Source organism: Rhineura floridana, chromosome 4 (assembly GCF_030035675.1).
Source record: "Rhineura floridana isolate rRhiFlo1 chromosome 4, rRhiFlo1.hap2, whole genome shotgun sequence".
In the NCBI taxonomy this organism is placed as follows: Eukaryota; Metazoa; Chordata; class Lepidosauria; order Squamata; family Rhineuridae; genus Rhineura; species Rhineura floridana.
The window spans coordinates 121,897,128-121,916,011 of NC_084483.1; the positions used below are offsets into that span (position 1 = coordinate 121,897,128).

Sequence of the window (18,884 nt, forward strand, 5' to 3'; positions counted from 1 at the left end):
TGAACAGTTTTCAAAGGCAGCCCCACGTAGAGCGCGTTACAGTAGTCTAAACGGGATGTAACTAAGGCATGCATCACCATAGTCAAATCAGGCATTTCCAGGAATGGGCGCAGCTGGCGCACCAGTCTTATATGGGCAAAGGCACTCCTGGCCACAGCCGAGACCTGGGCCTCCAAGTTCAGAGCTGAGTCCAGGAGCACACCCAAGTCTGCCATCTGCTCTACAACTGGTTCAGATTTTGTTGCCACTCAAAAATATAAGACTGGGCATGTGGCAAGGGCATAGACTGAGAGGAAAGTATAGGGTTTCCAGCACTAAAGAACAAGGAATAGACAAAAAACTGATGGTGTGGAAGTGGACTGCCTTCAAGTCGATCCCAACTTATGGCTACCCTATGAATAGGGATTTCATGGTAAGCGGTATTCAGAGGGGGTTTACCATTGCCTCTCTCTGAGGCTAGTCCTCCCCAGCTGGCTAGGGCCTGCTCAGCTTGCCACAGCTGCATCAGCCAGCCCCTTCCTTGTCCGCAACTGCCAGCTGGGGGCAACTGGGCTCCTTGGGACTATGCAGCATGAAAAACACAGAGCTAATGTTTCAGTAATAAAAGCAGCATCCACATAATCCTTTTCAATGCCATCTGATTTAAAATAAAAGCAGAAGAAAAACCTATATGGGTTTAAGACTGTAATCTTATATCCACTTATCCAGGAGTAAGCCCATTTGAACTTAATGTGACTTATTCCAGAGTAGACCTGTATAGGCTTGCATTACAGTATAAGCTTGTTGGTGTATGATTGATGTTGATTCTCTTCCCCAGCTCTGATGTCAGATGTTGTGTGATAGTTTTTTTTTATTTAGTTCAGTGCTCCCACCACTGGCATTTGCCCCCCACAAGATTGCCTGCAAGAAAATATGCCCTTTGGGCTGAAAAAGGTTTCCCTGCTCCTGTCCTAAGGGCTGTTTCTTCATTATTGCTGTATTACTTATGTTTTCTCTTCCTTTGTCTCAGGATAGTTTTTAAATGTGCTCCCATGGAAATTGCATGTTGCCATAACATCAAATACTCTAGGAAAAATGTATACCAGTGACCAGAAACAAGGGTTCCTTTTGGTTTGGATTTTTATTATTATTTTTTAAATACAGGATTTTTTTTCAAGCTATTGAAACCTTCGCAATGAAAATTGATTCTGTGTAAGTGCAAATTAGGAGGTGCTGAACTCAGCTGGAATTATGGCATAAATATTCAAAAGAAGATATCCAGTTGGGAGCAAACAGTGGGTTTACTAGCTCAGCTTAAATTTTCATTTCCTAACCCTTCTCATTTTTGCACACTCCTCTTTTTGGTTTTGAAGCTGAATTACAGACTTGCCCCCAACACATCCCATTTTGATTTCTGTTCAGTCCCTTTTGACCTAGAATAGGTATTAGTCTACTCCAGGATAGGCAACAGATGTTGTTAGACTATCACTCCAGGTGTTTGGCGGACTATAATTCCCATTATTCCTGACCATTGACTATATTGGCTGGGACTTATGGGAGTTGGAATCCTGCAGCATCTGGAACTCACTACATTGGCTGCCTGACTACCTTTGCTTTTTACAATGATCATGTTGTGAGGCAGTTTTTTTATTGACCCTTTATAAGCATTTTCCTTTTCTAATTCATTTATTACCAGGTGGCAAAATACCAGAATGTTGTAATGTCTCTTAGACTGGCTATGATTGTTAGTTCCTAGCATGTTGTTTTTTACAATAGGTTTATAATCAGTTGTGATTTTGAATTTTATACTTCGTATAATTATTGAATTATTTGAATTATTGGTTGGTTAACCATAATACACATCTGACCCACAGACTGACTGTTAAGAATTGAACTGATTTAAACAAACATATGTACTGGAGGATCATCCCCGTCTTGTGAGAGGAATTGACTAGATCAGTGGTTCCCAAACCTTTCCCCCCATGGACCACTTCAAAATTGCTATGGGTCTTGGTGGACCACTTAATTATTTTTCTGCCTGTTTTAGCAACTGTAATTCCATAGAATTCAAATTCTCCTACAATAAAATGCAATATAAGAAATAAAAGAAGCGATAAAAATGCAATTAAAAATCAATATTTATTGATAAATAAATTTGGAATGCAATACATGTGCCATTACATATCGTCAACCACAAATCAACAGACATTCTGTGGGCCACCAGAATGAAGCTTATGGATCATGGTTGGGGAGCCTCTGGACTAGATCACAGCTTCTTTCAGCTTGCCACTTGAACTGGCTATCTTAGATGTCTCCTGAGAGTGGATTTCCTCACAAATAAGTGCTCTTGCTTGTTATTCAAGTTGACATACTTGGGGGGGGGATGTTCTTCCTGCCAGATCTTTTCAGATATTATATGGACTGCCCCCAATGTTCCCCAGTTGGTGGGGCTGATGAAATCATACTCTTACATTTGATGTACAATGGCTGAGTTGGAGATTAATGTAATATTCCTGTTCACATTTATATGTTCTAGCTGAGAAATGTTCTCCTTTCAAATACTTGTACATTTATTCATGCCAACATAGGCTTCTACCAAATCTACAATCGGCCCCAGGCAAATGACCTTAATCTGGCATCAACATGGACTTATTTGTCACCTTCTGAAATGCAAACAAACAAAAATAGTGTAAGAGACTGACAGGCTGCCTTTATAGAAAATAATGGCATAACCATTTGTATTCCTAAGTAACTCTAATGTATTTGTGACTTTCTAGGCAACACCACACTGCATTTTCTGGTCCTTGTGACAGGCTGTACATCAGTGGGAAAAATCCTTGATGCTGAAGTTTACAGAATCACAGCAACAGAATTCTGTCCTCTCCAGGAAGAAACTAAGGAAGAGGATCGTGTTTCTGCCTTGAAGAAAATTCTGAATTCTGGAGTGTTCTATTTCTCTTTGCCAAATGCAGGATCAAACTTTGATCTCACTGTCCGAGCCCAGAAGCAGGGCGATAACAATTATGGAAGCAGAAACTCATTTTTCTGGTAAGTACTGCATGTTATATCCTAGCTTTGGTCAATCCTTGACTAGTATGTCCTAGACTCCAAATCCCTGAGATTCCTGCTTCATGGAGGACTGCATTTTTGTAGATGTAAAGCATACCAGTAGAAAAATGCATTGCTAGTATAACTGGAGAGTGTTGTTTTGTGGGAGGAAAAATACCATATTTCTAAATCCCATGCATATGGGTATAAGCTCCATTGAACTCAGTGGGACTTATATAGGACTGGACTGCCTACATATACAATAAAATCAGGACTTTGGTTCACACATAGCCCAGATGTGTAGGTTATTCAAGTGCTAGGGCACTACAGTGAATGTCAGACTCGCATGCTGTCCCCCTTGGTGAACAGAACCTTTCATGTGAGCCTAGAGTTTGTGAACCTGAGATGTGCTCCTGTACCCTGCTGTGTATGTGAACCAGTCTGGAATGCCTAAACACTTGTGATGTAATTGAGTGTTTGCACCTCACTTTAAGCAAATCATGAGTATATACAACTTATACAATGTACAGATTTTATGTATGCTTTTCTTAAATAGAAAAGCTCAATACATTTTACTTAAAATATTTTAAATAATAAATGGGAACTTTTCCATAATGTATGCGGTGATAATGATACTAAGCTGTACATGAGGCTTTCTATGGCTGATTGGAGGTAAATATTAACAGCAAAGCCAAGTGAAAAAGAGCTTAATTGGGATGATGGGATAGATCTATGCTAATGTAAGCCTGCTTAAATAATTTATCCAAATGACTTTTAAATGGCCTGGCACCAAACTATTTTGATAAAGCTGCTGTTGTAGTATATGTAGATAATACTGTGGTTTGTATATGTAAGTGTGGTGAACTTGCTAAAGGCTTTTAGGTTAATTATTTATTATATTTTCCCCCGATTTTCTCTGACATCTTGTCCCAAAGTGAAGGTGGGTGATAGATCCAGTAAATTTTCTATAGGGTATTAGTCAGGACAGCTATACACACTATCATACTTGCTTCTGTACATGACCCCCCACCCCCCATGTAGCCTCTGGGTTTCAATATTCCCCTTAGAACATAAGAAGAGCCCTGATGGATCAGACCAAAGACCTATTTAATCCAACATTGTATTCTCACAGTGGCCAGCCAGATGCTCATGGGAACAACAACAAGGACATGAGTGCAAGAGCACTCTCCCACTTGTGATCCCCAGCAACTGGGTTCAGGGCATACTGATTCAGTTGAGCAAAATAGGAAATTATTATTCATGACCCGCTTCTGGGATTCTCGGGGACATCTGGATGACTGTGGGAAATAAGAGAGGACCTTACATCAGTTGTACATGCTCTGGTAACCTCACGATTGGACTACTGCAATGCGCTCTACGTTGGGCTGCCTTTGAAGACAGTTCGGAAGCCACAGCTTGTCCAAAATGCGGCGGCCAGATTAATAACGAGGACCAAGCGGTCGGAACATATAACACCTGTTCTGGCTCGCTTGCATTGGCTGCCAATTTGCTTCCGGGCCAGATTCAAAGTGTTGGTTTTAACCTATAAAGCCCTATACGGCGCGGGACCACAATATCTGTTGCAACGCCTCTTCCGATATGAACCTGCCCGGACACTGCGCTCTACCTCGAAGGCCCTCCTCCGAGTCCCGTCTCATAGGGAGGCTCGGAGGGTGGTGACAAGAACTAGGGCCTTCTCAGTGGTGGCCCCCGAACTCTGGAACAGTCTCCCCGATGAGGTGCGTATGGCGCCGACGCTGCTGTCTTTTCAGCGCCAGCTTAAGACTTGCCTCTTTTCTATGGCGTTTTAATTTAAATTTTAAAATTCGTGTAATTGATTTTAGATTGTTTCTTCTTTTTACATGTTTTTGTTGTATTTAACATGGGATTTTATGAGATGTATTTGTATTTTCTGTTGTACACCGCCCAGAGAGCTATGCTAGTCGGGCGGTATAAAAATATAATAAATAAAATAAATAAATAAATAAATAAGATTGTTGGACAAAATGGATCTTTGGTCTGAACCAGCCTTCCCCAGCCTGGTGCTCTCCACACGTTTTGGACTACAATTGCTATCATCCCTCACTATCGGCTATGCTGGCTAGGGCTGAGATGACTTGTAGTCCAAAACATCTGGTGAGCTCTAGATTTGGGATGCTCATTTTCAGTTCTTATGTTCTTCCTTTTGACAGATTGATTAACAGACTTAAATGGTATACAAAATATATTTCGAAGACTCAGTTATCCTAAATACATTTGGCACAATGCAGCTAGAATTAAGTCCCATTGATTTAAATGGGATAGATTTAAGCACATACTTAACTTGAAATCAGTGGGATTTTAAAAAGTGTTTAACTTTAGCTGGATAATGCTCACTGCCTACATCATGTGACAGCATGTTGGGCTATAAACTGCTTGCAAGGGAGATATCAGCACAGAATGTAGTTTCACAGAAAACCACTGTCTTTATTTGTATGACGTCGTAATTTATACTAAGACTTACTAAGTACTTTTCATCCAAATACATAGATTTATATTGACAAACAGTATAAAATATTAAACATAGTCATATTCAGAATTGTAAATTCGTTATATTACCTTATATTAGTTATATTTCTTTTCAGAAGGGCTGGGAAATCCACAATGGCAATAGAGTTTTTGAGTTGTATCTAGTGGTGACTTTGCCTTAGCAAAAAGTGCTTCTGCTCATGCAAGGCGGGACACTCAATTTCACTGACCCCCCCCCCCAACCTACTGCTGTTTCCTTTGCCATACATATTTCATTCTGTCCTGGAGGATCCCACAACACCAGGGAGGAGCTTTTAGGGAACTTCCTATTAAAACAAAACCACCATTGGGTTAAATCCTATGTTTTCAAATACTTGCAATCTCATATATCATATGTATTAATATAGTAATTGTGACTTGCTAAGCTGAACACGATCTACCAGCCACACGTAGCCCAGTAGATGATGCTCAATAAGCCTGTTGTGTTTTTCTTTCCTGCCTGCTTATAACAACAAAAACGGGATCTAACAAGCACCTGGCAGGCCAAAATATCTGATGGGCTGAATTTGACTTGGTTGGTCATAAGCTATGTTACTTTCACAATAAGGTAATAATACTTCTGTGATATCAGTTACATGGAAAGCTAAGTTTAATTGTCAGATTTGATTGCAAACAAGGATTTCATGTCTAAAAATAGTGGAACCTGCACTGTAAATTTTCAGGTCACAACTGGCACTGTGAAATCATGCTATTAGAATGTCTGTGGTTTATGTGAGTTCCTGCTGCCTTAAAAGATTCATTCTCAAGGTTTATCTTCTCTGAATTATTGGCTCACTAGCAAGTTGTGGATATATTCAAGAAAAATCCAGGACTGGAAATCTTCTAGTGCCTGGTAGCATGCGGTCTGAAAACTTTACATAGGGATAATATATTAAAGTTAGCTTTGTTTGGATATTAATATATAGTATATGTAGTGAATGTAGATTATTGAATCTTGCAGGAACCATCTGTTGCATGACCCCTTTAAACACTACCAGGTGAATTGTTCTGATTGGCTGTTGAAAGTGATCTGTGGCGTGGTGGACATTCGCACTCTGTATGCATCCCACAAGAAGGCAAAGGCCTGTCTAATCTCCCGGATCAGCTGCGAACGAGCTGGTGCCCGGTTTCACATACGAGGAGTCAATGATGATGGGCATGTTTCTAACTTTGTTGAGACGGAGCAGGTAAGTGGTTGGAATTGATCCCATATCTTTAAATAATTGATTCCTTTCATGCAAACTGGGGCAGTGGAGGGGGGAACACGATGGCATATTTCACAGCAACAAGTGAACTGAGAAAAGCTAGCAAGTACTTTTCAGAAGTAGTGTCTAATAGCCCACAATATATTCATTACCTCTGCCTTTTCTTTTCTTGTTCATTGCACATATTTACAGATGAATACGCCCACTTCATACCCTCCTCTTCAGGCCTTTTGGCTCGACGATTGCATTTTTTTTCTATTTAGGTTTTGATGTACACTTGAGAAGTTGTGTATTCTGAAAGTGTGATTTTTCAGTACATTAAAAAAAATCTCTGAGTGGGGAGGAACAGGAACAGAATAACTTTCTATTCTTGTTGTTCTTTATCACCCACTTTTTCCATGGGGGTGGTAGGCTGCACTACGTTCTAATCAGAGATTTCCTGAACCTTTAATAGTCCGTTTCAAATGGAAACACATCATGCACAGGTTTAGGGAAGTTAAAGGGTAATTTGAGGTTATTTCTTATTTTCCATATGGCCAGTTTCACCCCTCACCCCCCAATAACGTAGAGTGTATTTTATAACATATTTTGAATGTTTTCCTATGGTATAATAAAAGCAATTTATTTTGAAAGTTTTAAGGGAACAGGATTTAATTCTGTATTTCATCTTTTTTTTATTAATCTCTTCTCCGTTATGCTTCCTTCTGTTTTAAAATAAGAATAAAGAATGAATCCCTATCATCAAGAGTGCAAAGTTTGTCACCATGATACCACAATTGTCAGGCGGTTTCTCATCCAGGCACTGACCACACCTGACCCTGCTTAGCTTCAGCTGGGAGCTGGCCTTATGTGCCTTCAGACCATAGCCTGGGATAATTCGACATACTTTAGAGTTGTATGTTGCTCCTTATTTTTAAAATGGAACTTGGAGGCTCTTTTCTGGTATAATAGCTAGCCTCCTCTTTCCTCCCCTCCCCTCCCCTCCCCCGGCATAGTCTCAAGGATGGGATAGGAAGCACATTTCCTGTTTTAGAGAAGAGATTCTAATTGCGTACAAACTGGAGGAAGGGGGGGCTCTGCCGTTAGTGGATTTTCTTCGTGCTCCTTGCTTTGGTATCTGGATATTGAAATAGAGTGTTGGACTGCAACCTGGGAGACCAGGGTTCGAATCCCCACACAGCCATGAAGCTCACTGGGTGACCTTGGGCCAGTCACTGCCTCTTAGCCTCAGAGGGCGGCAATGGTAAACCCCCTCTGAATACCACTTACCATGAAAACCCTGTTCATAGAGTTGCCATAAGTCAGAATTGACTTGAAGGCAGTTCATTTTATTTTTTCCCCAAAGAGATGAGATAGAGGAAGGCAATGGTAAACCACCTCTGAATACTGCTTACCATGAAAACCCTATTCACAGGGTCGCCATAAGTTGGAATCAACTTGAAGGCAGTACGAAGAGATGATGCTGTGGTCATCCAGTATATGATAAGCTAGGAGATGGATAGTGAGGAACTATGGGAAGGAGCAATGGCTGCTGATCCAGAACCAAAATAATACCATTTACATTCCCACTGAAAGTGATGCTGCCAAATGATGTTTAAAGAAGAAAATGGGAAAGGATAACAGACATTTCCTTAGCTTCATTGTGGAAGTTGCGCAGAAGAAGTTAACCAAATTGTTTATATGTTTGTTGGTGTTGTGGCCTATGAGAAATATTTCAACAAACAGTGCAAGACAGCATAACAGAAAGAGCTGGAAATACAGTACCATTTTATTTCCAGTGGCCAAGAAATAAATTCCTCTGTGAGGAATGGCTTTCATGGTGAAAGAGGAGCTAGCATGTCATTTTGTGTGTCTCTCTGTGCAAAAGGACAAGTGGCAACTTTAATCACAACTGGTGCTGATTGCACAGAACCACTAGTATCAAAAGCTTTTTAATAAAATGCATTTTAATGGTTAGAAAGCTTCCAAAGAGAAAAGGCAAAATATCCCTATATTCACTCAGCATACTTGATCATTTTGAAGAACAGAAAAAAGGCTCCTATTGGGAGGAAGGGTGGGATATAAATCTAATAAATAAATAAAATAAAAAGAGCACAGGGAATCTTTCTCTGCTAGTGCCTGACATATGGCTTGCAGGCTGTATGTACTTGCAAGGCATTTTATCATTTCTCAGATAACATCCCCATAACATTATAGGGATCTCAGCATTTTTCTTTTCTCTTTTTTAAATTATGTAGCTAGCCATCATGTACACATCTCCAAACATGATTTGTTCCATGCATGCCAATGCTCAAAAACACAAGTAAAATAAAAAATACTGCTTATATGAAGAATGATGTTAAGATAATTTGAGGACTGGAGCAAGATAGGGGGAAGGGAGCTAAAATGATTTTCACTATAGAAGTATAGAATTTCAGTAAAGAGCCTTCATGGTCATTGTCCAACCTTATGAAGTATAAGGCTATCAATGACTACTAGGCATGATGCCTATATATTACCTCCGGTATCAGAGGCAGTCTGCCTCTGAATAGCAGTTGCTGGTGATCATAAACAGAAGAATGTTCTTGCGCTGATGTCCTGCTTGTGGAGTTTCCGAAGGCAACTGGTTAGGTGGGATGAGAACAGAATGCTTGCCTAGATAGGTCTTTGGTCTCATCCAGCAGGGCTCTTCTTACATTCATCTCCATTAAACATAAAACCCTGCCTTGGGGATTGACGCCATAATCAAGTCAAGCAGTGTCTACCTACTTTGAAAGGCTTTTGTGATGGTTCCACTAGATCCCCTGGTGACCTGTTCAATGTTCCATCACTGCTGCTCTTAGGAAGAACTTACATAAATCTTTTTGGATGCTGTTTGAGTCAGTTAACTTTCTTGTCTGCAGAGGGCAAAGTGAACAATATTCCTTACCTCCTTAAAGCAACCTTTCATGAATTATGGAAGCTGATCACTGTATTCAACCAGTTTTCTCCTTTCCAAGCTAAACCAACCTAACTCCTTTAGTGTTTCTTCACCTCATTTGATGTTCTCCAGACTTCTAGTGATTTTTTTTTTGTTGCTCTTTGGTTCTTTCTTGCATCTCCTTAAAGTATAGTGTCTAGAACTCAATACCCTACCACAGCAAAGCCCTTATCAGTGCTGGATACGGTAGAAGAAGCCAGTAGTGGACTCTTACATGCTTGATGATTATATAATTATGGATGATATGGATGGATGATATGGAGAAAGTGGATAAAGAGATATTTTTCTCCCTCTCTCGTAATCCTGGAATGGAGGGTCATCCAGTGAAGCCAAATTTTGGGAGATTCTTGACAGACAAAAAGAAGTACTTCTTCATATAGAACATAGTAAACCTATAGAATTTGCTACCTCAAGATGTGGTGATGACCAGCAGCAGGGGTGTAGTTGTCTGGGGTCTCGAGGGATCTTTGACACCTTACTTTTTTGGGAGCAGGGTCCCAGTAGGGTCCTTTTGTCTCCAGCATGCTAGGAGCTAATCAGCATGTAAGGGGAGTGTGAGAAGGGTCTTCTAGCATACTTCTTTGTTCTTTCCTGCAATGATTGGAGCAAATTATAGTGAAAGGAGATGAGTCAGCCACTGAGAAGACTCTTTTCAGTAGCTAACAGTCTCCTGTCGGTTCCTAGGGATGTCTGTTGTTGTAAAAGAAGGGATTAGCTAGGATCTCATTCTCTACCCGGCAGCAAAAAAGGGGGAGGGGCATGGCTGTGACTATCATGAAGGGACCCTGCACTTCTGAATTTCTACTACACTACTGACCAGCTCCTTAGATGGCTTTAAAAGGAGATTGGACGAATTCACAGGGGACAGCAGGAAAAGACCATTTCCCTTATGTCCTGCCTGTAGGCTTGCCATAAGCTTTGGTTGGCCACTGTGGGAAACAAGTTCTGGCCAGATAGGCATTTGGCCTGATCCAGCAGGGCACTTCTTAACCCAAAATGGTGTTTGCTTCATTTGTAATGGCATTCTTTTGTTGTCTTTCATTCAACATATCACCAGATTTGGCCACCAGGTCCTTTTCCATCCTGCTATGTTCTAGGCAGACATTTCTTCAGGAAGGAATTGTGCCTAGCTGATCTGGCCCAAGTGCAGGATCAATTCCATTTCATATTTGTTATTTCTGCCCATTTTTCTGATTTGATAAGATAGTTTTAAATTATAGTCCTGTTCTCCAAAGTATTCACAAGCCCTCTCCCTTTCAAAATTTTGGTAGCATCTATGGATTTTTTTTAAAAAGAAGGTGTACTTCATATTGCTTCTTTCCATTATTAAATATATTATTAATAAAGCCATTTCCATGCCAGAACCACTTTTCTGGTACCATTTTGCTTTTCTGGCATTACTCCGTGCAAATGCTGAGCCCTGTACAGGTGCTGTCTGGCCTGGTCCAAACATTACAACTATTAAACAGAGAATGAGCAGCGAACCCACCCTCTATCCTGAGCTCTTTCCCATTTCCTGAGCTGCTTTCCCATTTCTTCAGAACAGGAAACTGATTTAATGTTGTTTTACTAACCAGGATATGAAAGTAGGATCAGATTAGCTTCCATACTATGGGACAGTGAGGAAGCTGTCTTGCCCTTGACTGAGTTCTCAGTGGCTTTATCCTAACTTTTTGGAAATCCAAACGGGGATTCTTGCTACTAGCAGTGACCTCTTGAGGTAGTTTTGCCCCCAACTTGAAGCAGAACGGTGACATAATGTGCTAAATGACAAATGGTAAATTCTAGTGAGGAGGACTGAAAGTAAGGCATTGAGATGATCAGCAAGACCTGTATTTGTGATAACATCTCTTGGCAGTCCAATTATCTTTCCTCTTCTATTAACATATTTCAGAACATCATTTCTAACATATTTGCATAGACTGTGGCAATGAACTGGGCAGGCAGTGTTGACCAATGAAATACAAAGCTTACAACATCATGGCAAAGGGATGGCTTTTGCTTCTGATGGATTAGAAAAGTTTGCACTCCTACATGACTATAGAGTTGGAGTGGGAAACCATTTCCAGCTGGTGGGCTAGATAGTGCTCCAATCCCTGCAGCCATCCAGCTATCAATCACCTGATGTCACCATTACATTGGTGAATCAATTTCTTTTGCCTGTGTGATTCAAAATCAAATCATGTGGGTAAAGAGGTAACATTTTGCAAGCTCTGTGCCTTTCCAAGCACCAATAGATCAAGACAATGCTTGCAAAGACCCAGTGACCAGCTGATCTGACAGTGCCTGCAAACCCTACTTTCAGCATGGAGTTGTGTCTTTAACTGCTCCACACCTGAAGTCATGAATCTGTAGGGCAGGTGGCTATACCTTGGCTGAAACAGCCTTGCAGTTTTGCAAGCTGGAGGTTCCCCACCACTGCTTGTAGAGCAGTGCATCCTTAATAGGATCATTTTATTCTTGTTTTTATATTCACCAGGTAGTTGTCTAAAATTAAGAGAGGTGTACGACTGGAAGAGAGCACATGGAGAAAAATTAGTGGCTGTGCCACTGCCACTCAGTACACTTAAATGGATAACTGAGCTCTGTGTTTTCGTCCTGTGGGACTTGGTTCAATAAACATAATATGGAATATAAATTTCACTTTAGAATAGAAATAGCACCAATTTTTGCCTGGATCACTGCCACAATAAATTTGTTGTTGTTATGTTCCTTCAAGTTGATTACGACTTATGGCGACCCTATGAATCGGTGACCTCCAAAAGCATCTGTCATGAACCACCCTGTTCAGATCTTGTAAGTTCAGGTCTGTGGCTTCCTTTATGGAATCAATCCATCTCTTGTTTGGCCTTCCTCTTTTTCTACTCCCTTCTGTTTTCCCCAGCATTATTGTCTTTTCTAGTGAATTATGTCTTCTCATGATGTGTCCAAAGTATGGTAGCCTCAGCTTCATCATTTTAGCTTCTAGTGATAGCTCTGGTTTAATTTGTTCTAACACCCAATTATTTGTCTTTTTCGCAGTCCATGCTATGCACAAAGCTCTCCTCCAACACCACATTTCAAAGGAGTGGATTTTTCTCTTATCCGCTTTTTTCACTGTACAGCTTTCACATCCATACATAGAGATCGGGAATACCATGGTCTGAATGATCCTGGCTTTAGTGTTCAGTGATACATCTTTGCATTTGAGGACCTTTTCTAGTTCTCTCATAGCTGCCCTCCCCAGTCCTAGCCTTCTTCTGATTTCTTGACTATTGTCTCCATTTTGGTTAATGACTGTGCCGAGGTATGGATAATCCTTGACAAGTTCTATGTCCTCGTTGTCAACTTTAAAGTTACATAAATCTTCTGTTGTCATTACTTTAGTCTTTTTGACGTTCAGCTGTAGTCCTGCTTTTGTGCTTTACTCTTTAACTTTCATCAGCTTTCATCCCAAGTTGTTACTGGTTTCTGCTAGCAGTATGGTATTGTATGCATATCTTAAATTATTGATACTTCTCCCTCCAGTTTTCACACCTCCTTCATCTTGGTCCAATCCCGCTTTCCACATGATATGTTCTGCATATAGATTAAACAAATAGGGTGATAAAATACACCCTTGTCTCACACCCTTTCCGATTGGGAACCAATCAGTTTCTCCATATTCTGTCCTTACAGTAGCCTCTTGTCCAGAATATAGGTTGCGCAGCAGGACAATCAGATGCTGTGGCACCCCCATTTCTTTTAAAGCATTCCATAGTTTTTCATGATCTACACAGTCAAAGGCTTTGCTGTAATCTATAAAGCACTGGAATTCCTTGGTCCGTTCCATTCTCCAACGTATGTTTGCAATATGATATCTGGTGCCTCTTCCCTTTCTAAATCCAGCTTGGACATCTGGCATTTCTTGCTCCATATATGGTAAGAGCCTTTGTTGTAGAATCTTGAGCATTACTTTACTTGCATGAGATATTAAGGCAATAGTTTGATAATTACTGCATTCCCTGGGATCCCCCTTTCTTTGGAATTGGGATGTATATGGAACGCTTCCAGTCTGTGGGCCATTGTTTTCAATATTTTCAATATTTCTTGACAGATTTTTGTCAAAATTTATACAGATTCAATCTCAGTAGCTTGTAGCAACTCTGGTATGCCATCTGTTCCTGGTGATTTGTTTCTTCCAAGTATTTTGAGAGCAGCTTTCACCTTGCATTCTAAAATTTCTGGTTCTTCACCATACGGTTCCTCCGTGAATGAATCTGTCATCCTGGCATCTCTTTTATAGAGTTCTTCAGTGTATTATTTCCATCTTCCTTTTATTTCATCTCAGTTAGCCAGTGTGTTCTCCTGTTGATTATTCAACATCCCTACTCTTGGTTTAAATTTCCCTTTCATTTAATCTTTTGGAATAGGGCTCTTCTTCTTCCCTTTTTGTTATCCTCTTCTATTTCTATACAATAACTATTGTAATAGTTCTCTTTGTCCCTACGTACTAGTCGCTGAATTGTTGCATTTAGGGTTCTGACTGTGTTTCTATCTCCTTGCTTTTGCTTTCCTTCTCTCTTTAACCATTTTAAGAGTTTCTTCAGTCATCCATTGAGGCCTTTCTTTTTAACTAGAGGAGGTATTGTCTTTTTGCATTCTTCCCTGACCATGTCTCTGACTTCACTCCATAGTTCTTCTGGTTCTCTTTCAGCTAAGCTGAAAGCCTCAAACCTGTTCCTTATTTGAACTTTATATTCTTCTGGGATGTTATTTAAATTGTATTTTGGCATTATGATTGCTTTGTTCTTCTTTAGCTTTACTCTGATTTTCAATACGACCAGTTCATGATCTGTACTGCAGTCTGCTCCTGGTCTTGTTTTTGCAGAAAGTATTGAGTTTCTCCATCTTCTGCTACCAATTATATAATCAATTTGATTCCTGTATTGACCATTTGGTGATGTCCACGTGTACAGTCTTCTTTTCGGTTGTTCAAAAAAATGTGTTTTTAAGAAACAAATTATTGGCTTCACAGAATTCAATAAGTCTTTCTCCTGCTTCATTTCTGTCTCCTAAGCCCCATTTCCCCACAATTCCTAATTCTTCTCTGTTCCCTACTTTTGCATTCCAGTCCTCCATGATTATCAGCACATCTTGTTTTGGTGTGTGATCAATTTCTTCCTGTACTTCTGCATAAAATCTCTCCAATTCCTCTTCTTCTGCATTTGCCATTGGAGCATAGACTTGGATGATGGTTATGTTAATAGGTTTCCTGTTTAGTCTCATTGATATCACTTGCTCAGACCTTGCATTGTAGCTCCTAATTGCTTTTGCTACATCACTTCTCACTATTAAAGCAACCCCATTTCTTCTTAATTTCTCATTTCCTGCATAAAATACTTTGTAGTTGCCTGATTGAAAATGTCCTATTCCTGTCCATTTTAATTCACTCACACCAAGTATTGTAATGTTGATACGTTCCATTTCTTGCTTGACAATTTCTAACTTTCCCTGGTTCATGCTTCTCGCATTCTATGTTCCTGTTGTGTGCATCGTACAACTCCGGGCTCTCCTTTCGCATTTGTGCGCATCAGCCTATGGGCTTCCTTTCGGCTTTGACCCAGTGGAGTCATTAGTCACAGCTCTACTCGTACTTGTCCTTTGCTCTTCCCCGGTAGCTTGGTGAGTGCCTTCTGACCTGGGGGTCTCATCTTCCAGCACTATCTTGTGTTGCATTTTGGATACTCTGTTCATAGGGTTTTCGTAGTAAGAGATATTCAGAGGTGGTTTACCATTGCCTTCCTCTGAGTTTGGATGTATCTTAGTCTGGTGTCTCAGCTTTGACCGTTCCGCTGTGGGTGCCCCTGCTAGGAGTCTAGCCTCTTGGTCTAGACTCCTGATGGCATTGCTCTCAGCTTCTTCAACACTCTCAACCCCCCTCACCACATTAAGGTGTGCATCCTAGAAGGGGCCACAAGAAATACATGACTGAAATTTTGGATGGACCAAGGATTTTGAATGTGGACTGAATTATGTGCACTCTGGAACCATGCTATCAAAACATGATAGTTGGCTCCATCTCCCTGACTTGTCTAGGTAATAGGGCTCTCAAGGCACAGAGCAGAGTGAGCTGGGTGACCAGGAGCAAAGAATGAGGAGTCCTTTAGATATGTAAACAGGGAATTTTAGCAGGAACAGATTGACATGCAGGGCTGGGAAAAAACTGCATTTGCTGCCCTCTTGCACACATCTGGTAAAGGTACAGATCCCTGCATTATCAGGTCAAGGAGTCAGCAGAAATTCTGGTTCAAAACACACCCACACACTCAAAATATTAGGCTGTGAGGGTTGCTGAACAGAACTAGCAACAATCTTTCTCTGTGGAAATAGCAAAAGAGACCTTTGGTGAAATGGAACCTATGAAGAGTCAATACCTTTGCCTCAACCTCTCTCTCTCTCTTTAACATACTCACATGCATCACTCACAGGTATTGCGCTTATTTTAAAAATGGGGCTGTTCCTCAGAATGGCGGAAATCCAGTACAGTTTGGAACGTATAAACCCAGGAGGAAAACCTCTCCTGCTTTCTTAGTAGACTGCTGGATAATCAGTGATGAAGTAATAACTTGGCTGCTTCTAATTCAGTGGAAAAATTGTTTCCACTTGCTTCATAATGACATGCTGGCTCTCCTCTTTCATGAATAAATGGCACCCCAGGATTCTGGATGCCAAGGGAAGGCTCTCTGACCCCTTTACATTGCATTAGTTCTGACATTTTCTCCTGGTTTCAAGAGAGAAAGAAACAATTAGCTTTTATCTCCAGGCAGCTCTTTTATGCACAAATGGTATTCCTTTGTCTCCCACTGAGTTAGCCTTCTGGCATTTCAGCTTTGCTATGAGTCATCTCTTTTTCTTTTTTGGTGTCTGTAAGTGACTTACTAACTGCACAAGCAACGAAAACAAAACAAGCCAATTTCAAGTCTTTTTGCTTTCTAAACTAAAGCTGACACTTAACATATTTGGCCATTTTCGTTTACAAGATAAATAAAACTAGCAGAAACACTCAAGGCAGCGAAAATTGGGAACTGAAATAAGTTGGAGTGGGGGAAGACTGACAATCTGTGTGCAATACGTATAAAATTGGGGCTGGGCAATGTGGGGTGGCAGAAGAGTGCATTTTTCTGCTCATGGTGCTCCCATTGGGGAAGTAGGTCAGTCAGAGAGCACTTGCTTTGCATACTGAAAAGGCCAGGTTCAATCCCTGGCATCTCCAGGTAGGTCTTCCTGGGAAGACCCTCGTCTGAAAACACTAGAGAGCAGCTGCCAGTCAGTGTTGACTATACTGAGCTAGACAGATTAATGGTAGCTTCCTAAGGCATCAGCTTCCTGTGTACCAAATCCTTTGGTAGAGGTATTCACATTCTTCTTCACATCCCTAGAAAGAGACTAAAGTTTTCATTCTGCCATATATGACAAAGAAAAAAAGGGTTCCCTCCATAGGATTTCTTGCAGAAAAATTAAAAGTCCATTCTGCTTTTCCTCCCCTTCTCTCCACTCCCTGCCCTTTTAAGGCCATTCATTCATTCATTCTTCCTGATAGAAGTGTACATTATTCCTCTGTTTGATCCATACACCTGCAGAAGTGTTTGATTTAGCAACTTCTTCCCTCTCAATTTTTAAAAATAATGTCTGAAATGTGAGAAAGATGTTCACTTGTGTATGATGTTTGCATGCTGCATATTTGCTGTAGGAAACACCACTGTAACAGGAGTGATTCTAGCAGCAGCTGTAATGCTCAGAGCTGCCTCAGTGGGAAGAACAAAGCATAAACCTGTGTATATTCTTATAGTATTCCAATTTAAAGGAGGGAAATGGAAGATTGATGAGAGGGGGCTTGTCCATCATGAGTGCACTGGCATCCACTATATTCATGAAGTCAATTAATTAAGTGCAATTACACTGGGCAAATTAATGATAGTCCTTGTGCTCACATTTCCTTTCCACTGTGAGCATTGTTACTAAACAATTTTCCTGCCCATGTGCTGAGCAATGCAGCATACTTGGAAAGGAAGGTTCTTGGGTGACTTGTCTGATACCATTTCTCTGTTGAAAGCTCATTGTGATGAACAATGACACCAGTATTAAATATCACAGGTGGAAACAGGCCAGGATTTCATTGCTAAATATAGGCCAACACTGTAAGTTTGTCTTTGTCCTGTTCCTTCCAGGGCTGTGTCACGTGTCTGAAGCTTCATCGAGGCTTAGCTAGCCTTAACTAGAATATAGGTACTGTGTGTATGTAGAAAGGTATGTATGTAGATAGATAGCCAGTGTAGTGAAGGCCACTGAGTGACCTTGGTCCAGTCAAAATCTCTCAGCATAACCTACCTCACAGGTTTGTTGTGAGGATAAAATGGAGAGGGGGAGAAGTGTGTATGCTGCCTTGAGCTCCTTGGAGGAAAGGTGGGATATAAAAGTAATAATTAATAAATAAAAGTACATAAAATATTTTGGCAACAAGCCTTACTACAAGTTTTTTTGTTTGTATCATCACAAAAATAAGAGTGGTTAGGGAGGGGAACAAAATAGTAAAAAGCATCTTGGGAAGGGAAATGAGAGCAAAGTTGTCCAGCTCAATTGATAGTGATGGTCCTCAGACTTTTTCTTACTTAATATGTAGCCAAGTCACAATGTGTGATTAAAGAAAATAGTAAATATTGCACAAGTGAAGCTAATCCATTTAGCTGGTATTAATCATCACTGGTCACAATATAATGGAATCCCCAATAGAACAATGAGAGAGAGAGCCTGCCAACGTTTTAACCGTAGGACACCTATATCTTTAAAACTTGCATAGAAGAGGAAACTGCAGCAAGTGAAATTCCTATATAGCAGTCTGCAGGGATTTGAAAATCTTCATCTGTAGAAACCCTTATGTTGAAAGGTGGGCCATCCCAGATCTCCATCTGCCAAAACAACAGCAAACTAGCTGTTCACATCTATCCAATTGTATAGATCAGCGTTTCCCAACTTTTGGGTCACCAGATGTTGCTGGACTCAATTCCCATCATTCCTGACCTTTGGCCATGCTGTGTGTGGCTGATGGGAGTTGTAGTCCAACAACATCTGGGGACCCAAAGGTTTGGAAAGGCTGGTATAGATCGACCATCTTCTTTGCTTTGAGC

General features: G+C 40.6%; 1 protein-coding gene across 9 annotated transcripts in view; it reads left to right on the forward strand.

Annotated features, from left to right (window-relative positions):
- SYNJ2 (synaptojanin 2) overlaps positions 1–18,884 on the forward strand; it is a 76,072-nt gene that overhangs the window by 11,304 nt on the left and 45,884 nt on the right. For 8 of the 9 annotated variants that reach the window (XM_061624217.1, XM_061624225.1, XM_061624223.1 and 5 more), the window contains exons 3-5: positions 2,757–3,027; positions 6,068–6,142; positions 6,536–6,761. In XM_061624217.1, the coding sequence (XP_061480201.1) occupies positions 2,757–3,027; positions 6,068–6,142; positions 6,536–6,761 (572 nt within the window). The remainder of the gene's footprint in view (positions 1–2,756; positions 3,028–6,067; positions 6,143–6,535; positions 6,762–18,884) is intronic. The other variant, XM_061624220.1, reaches the window with a different exon arrangement.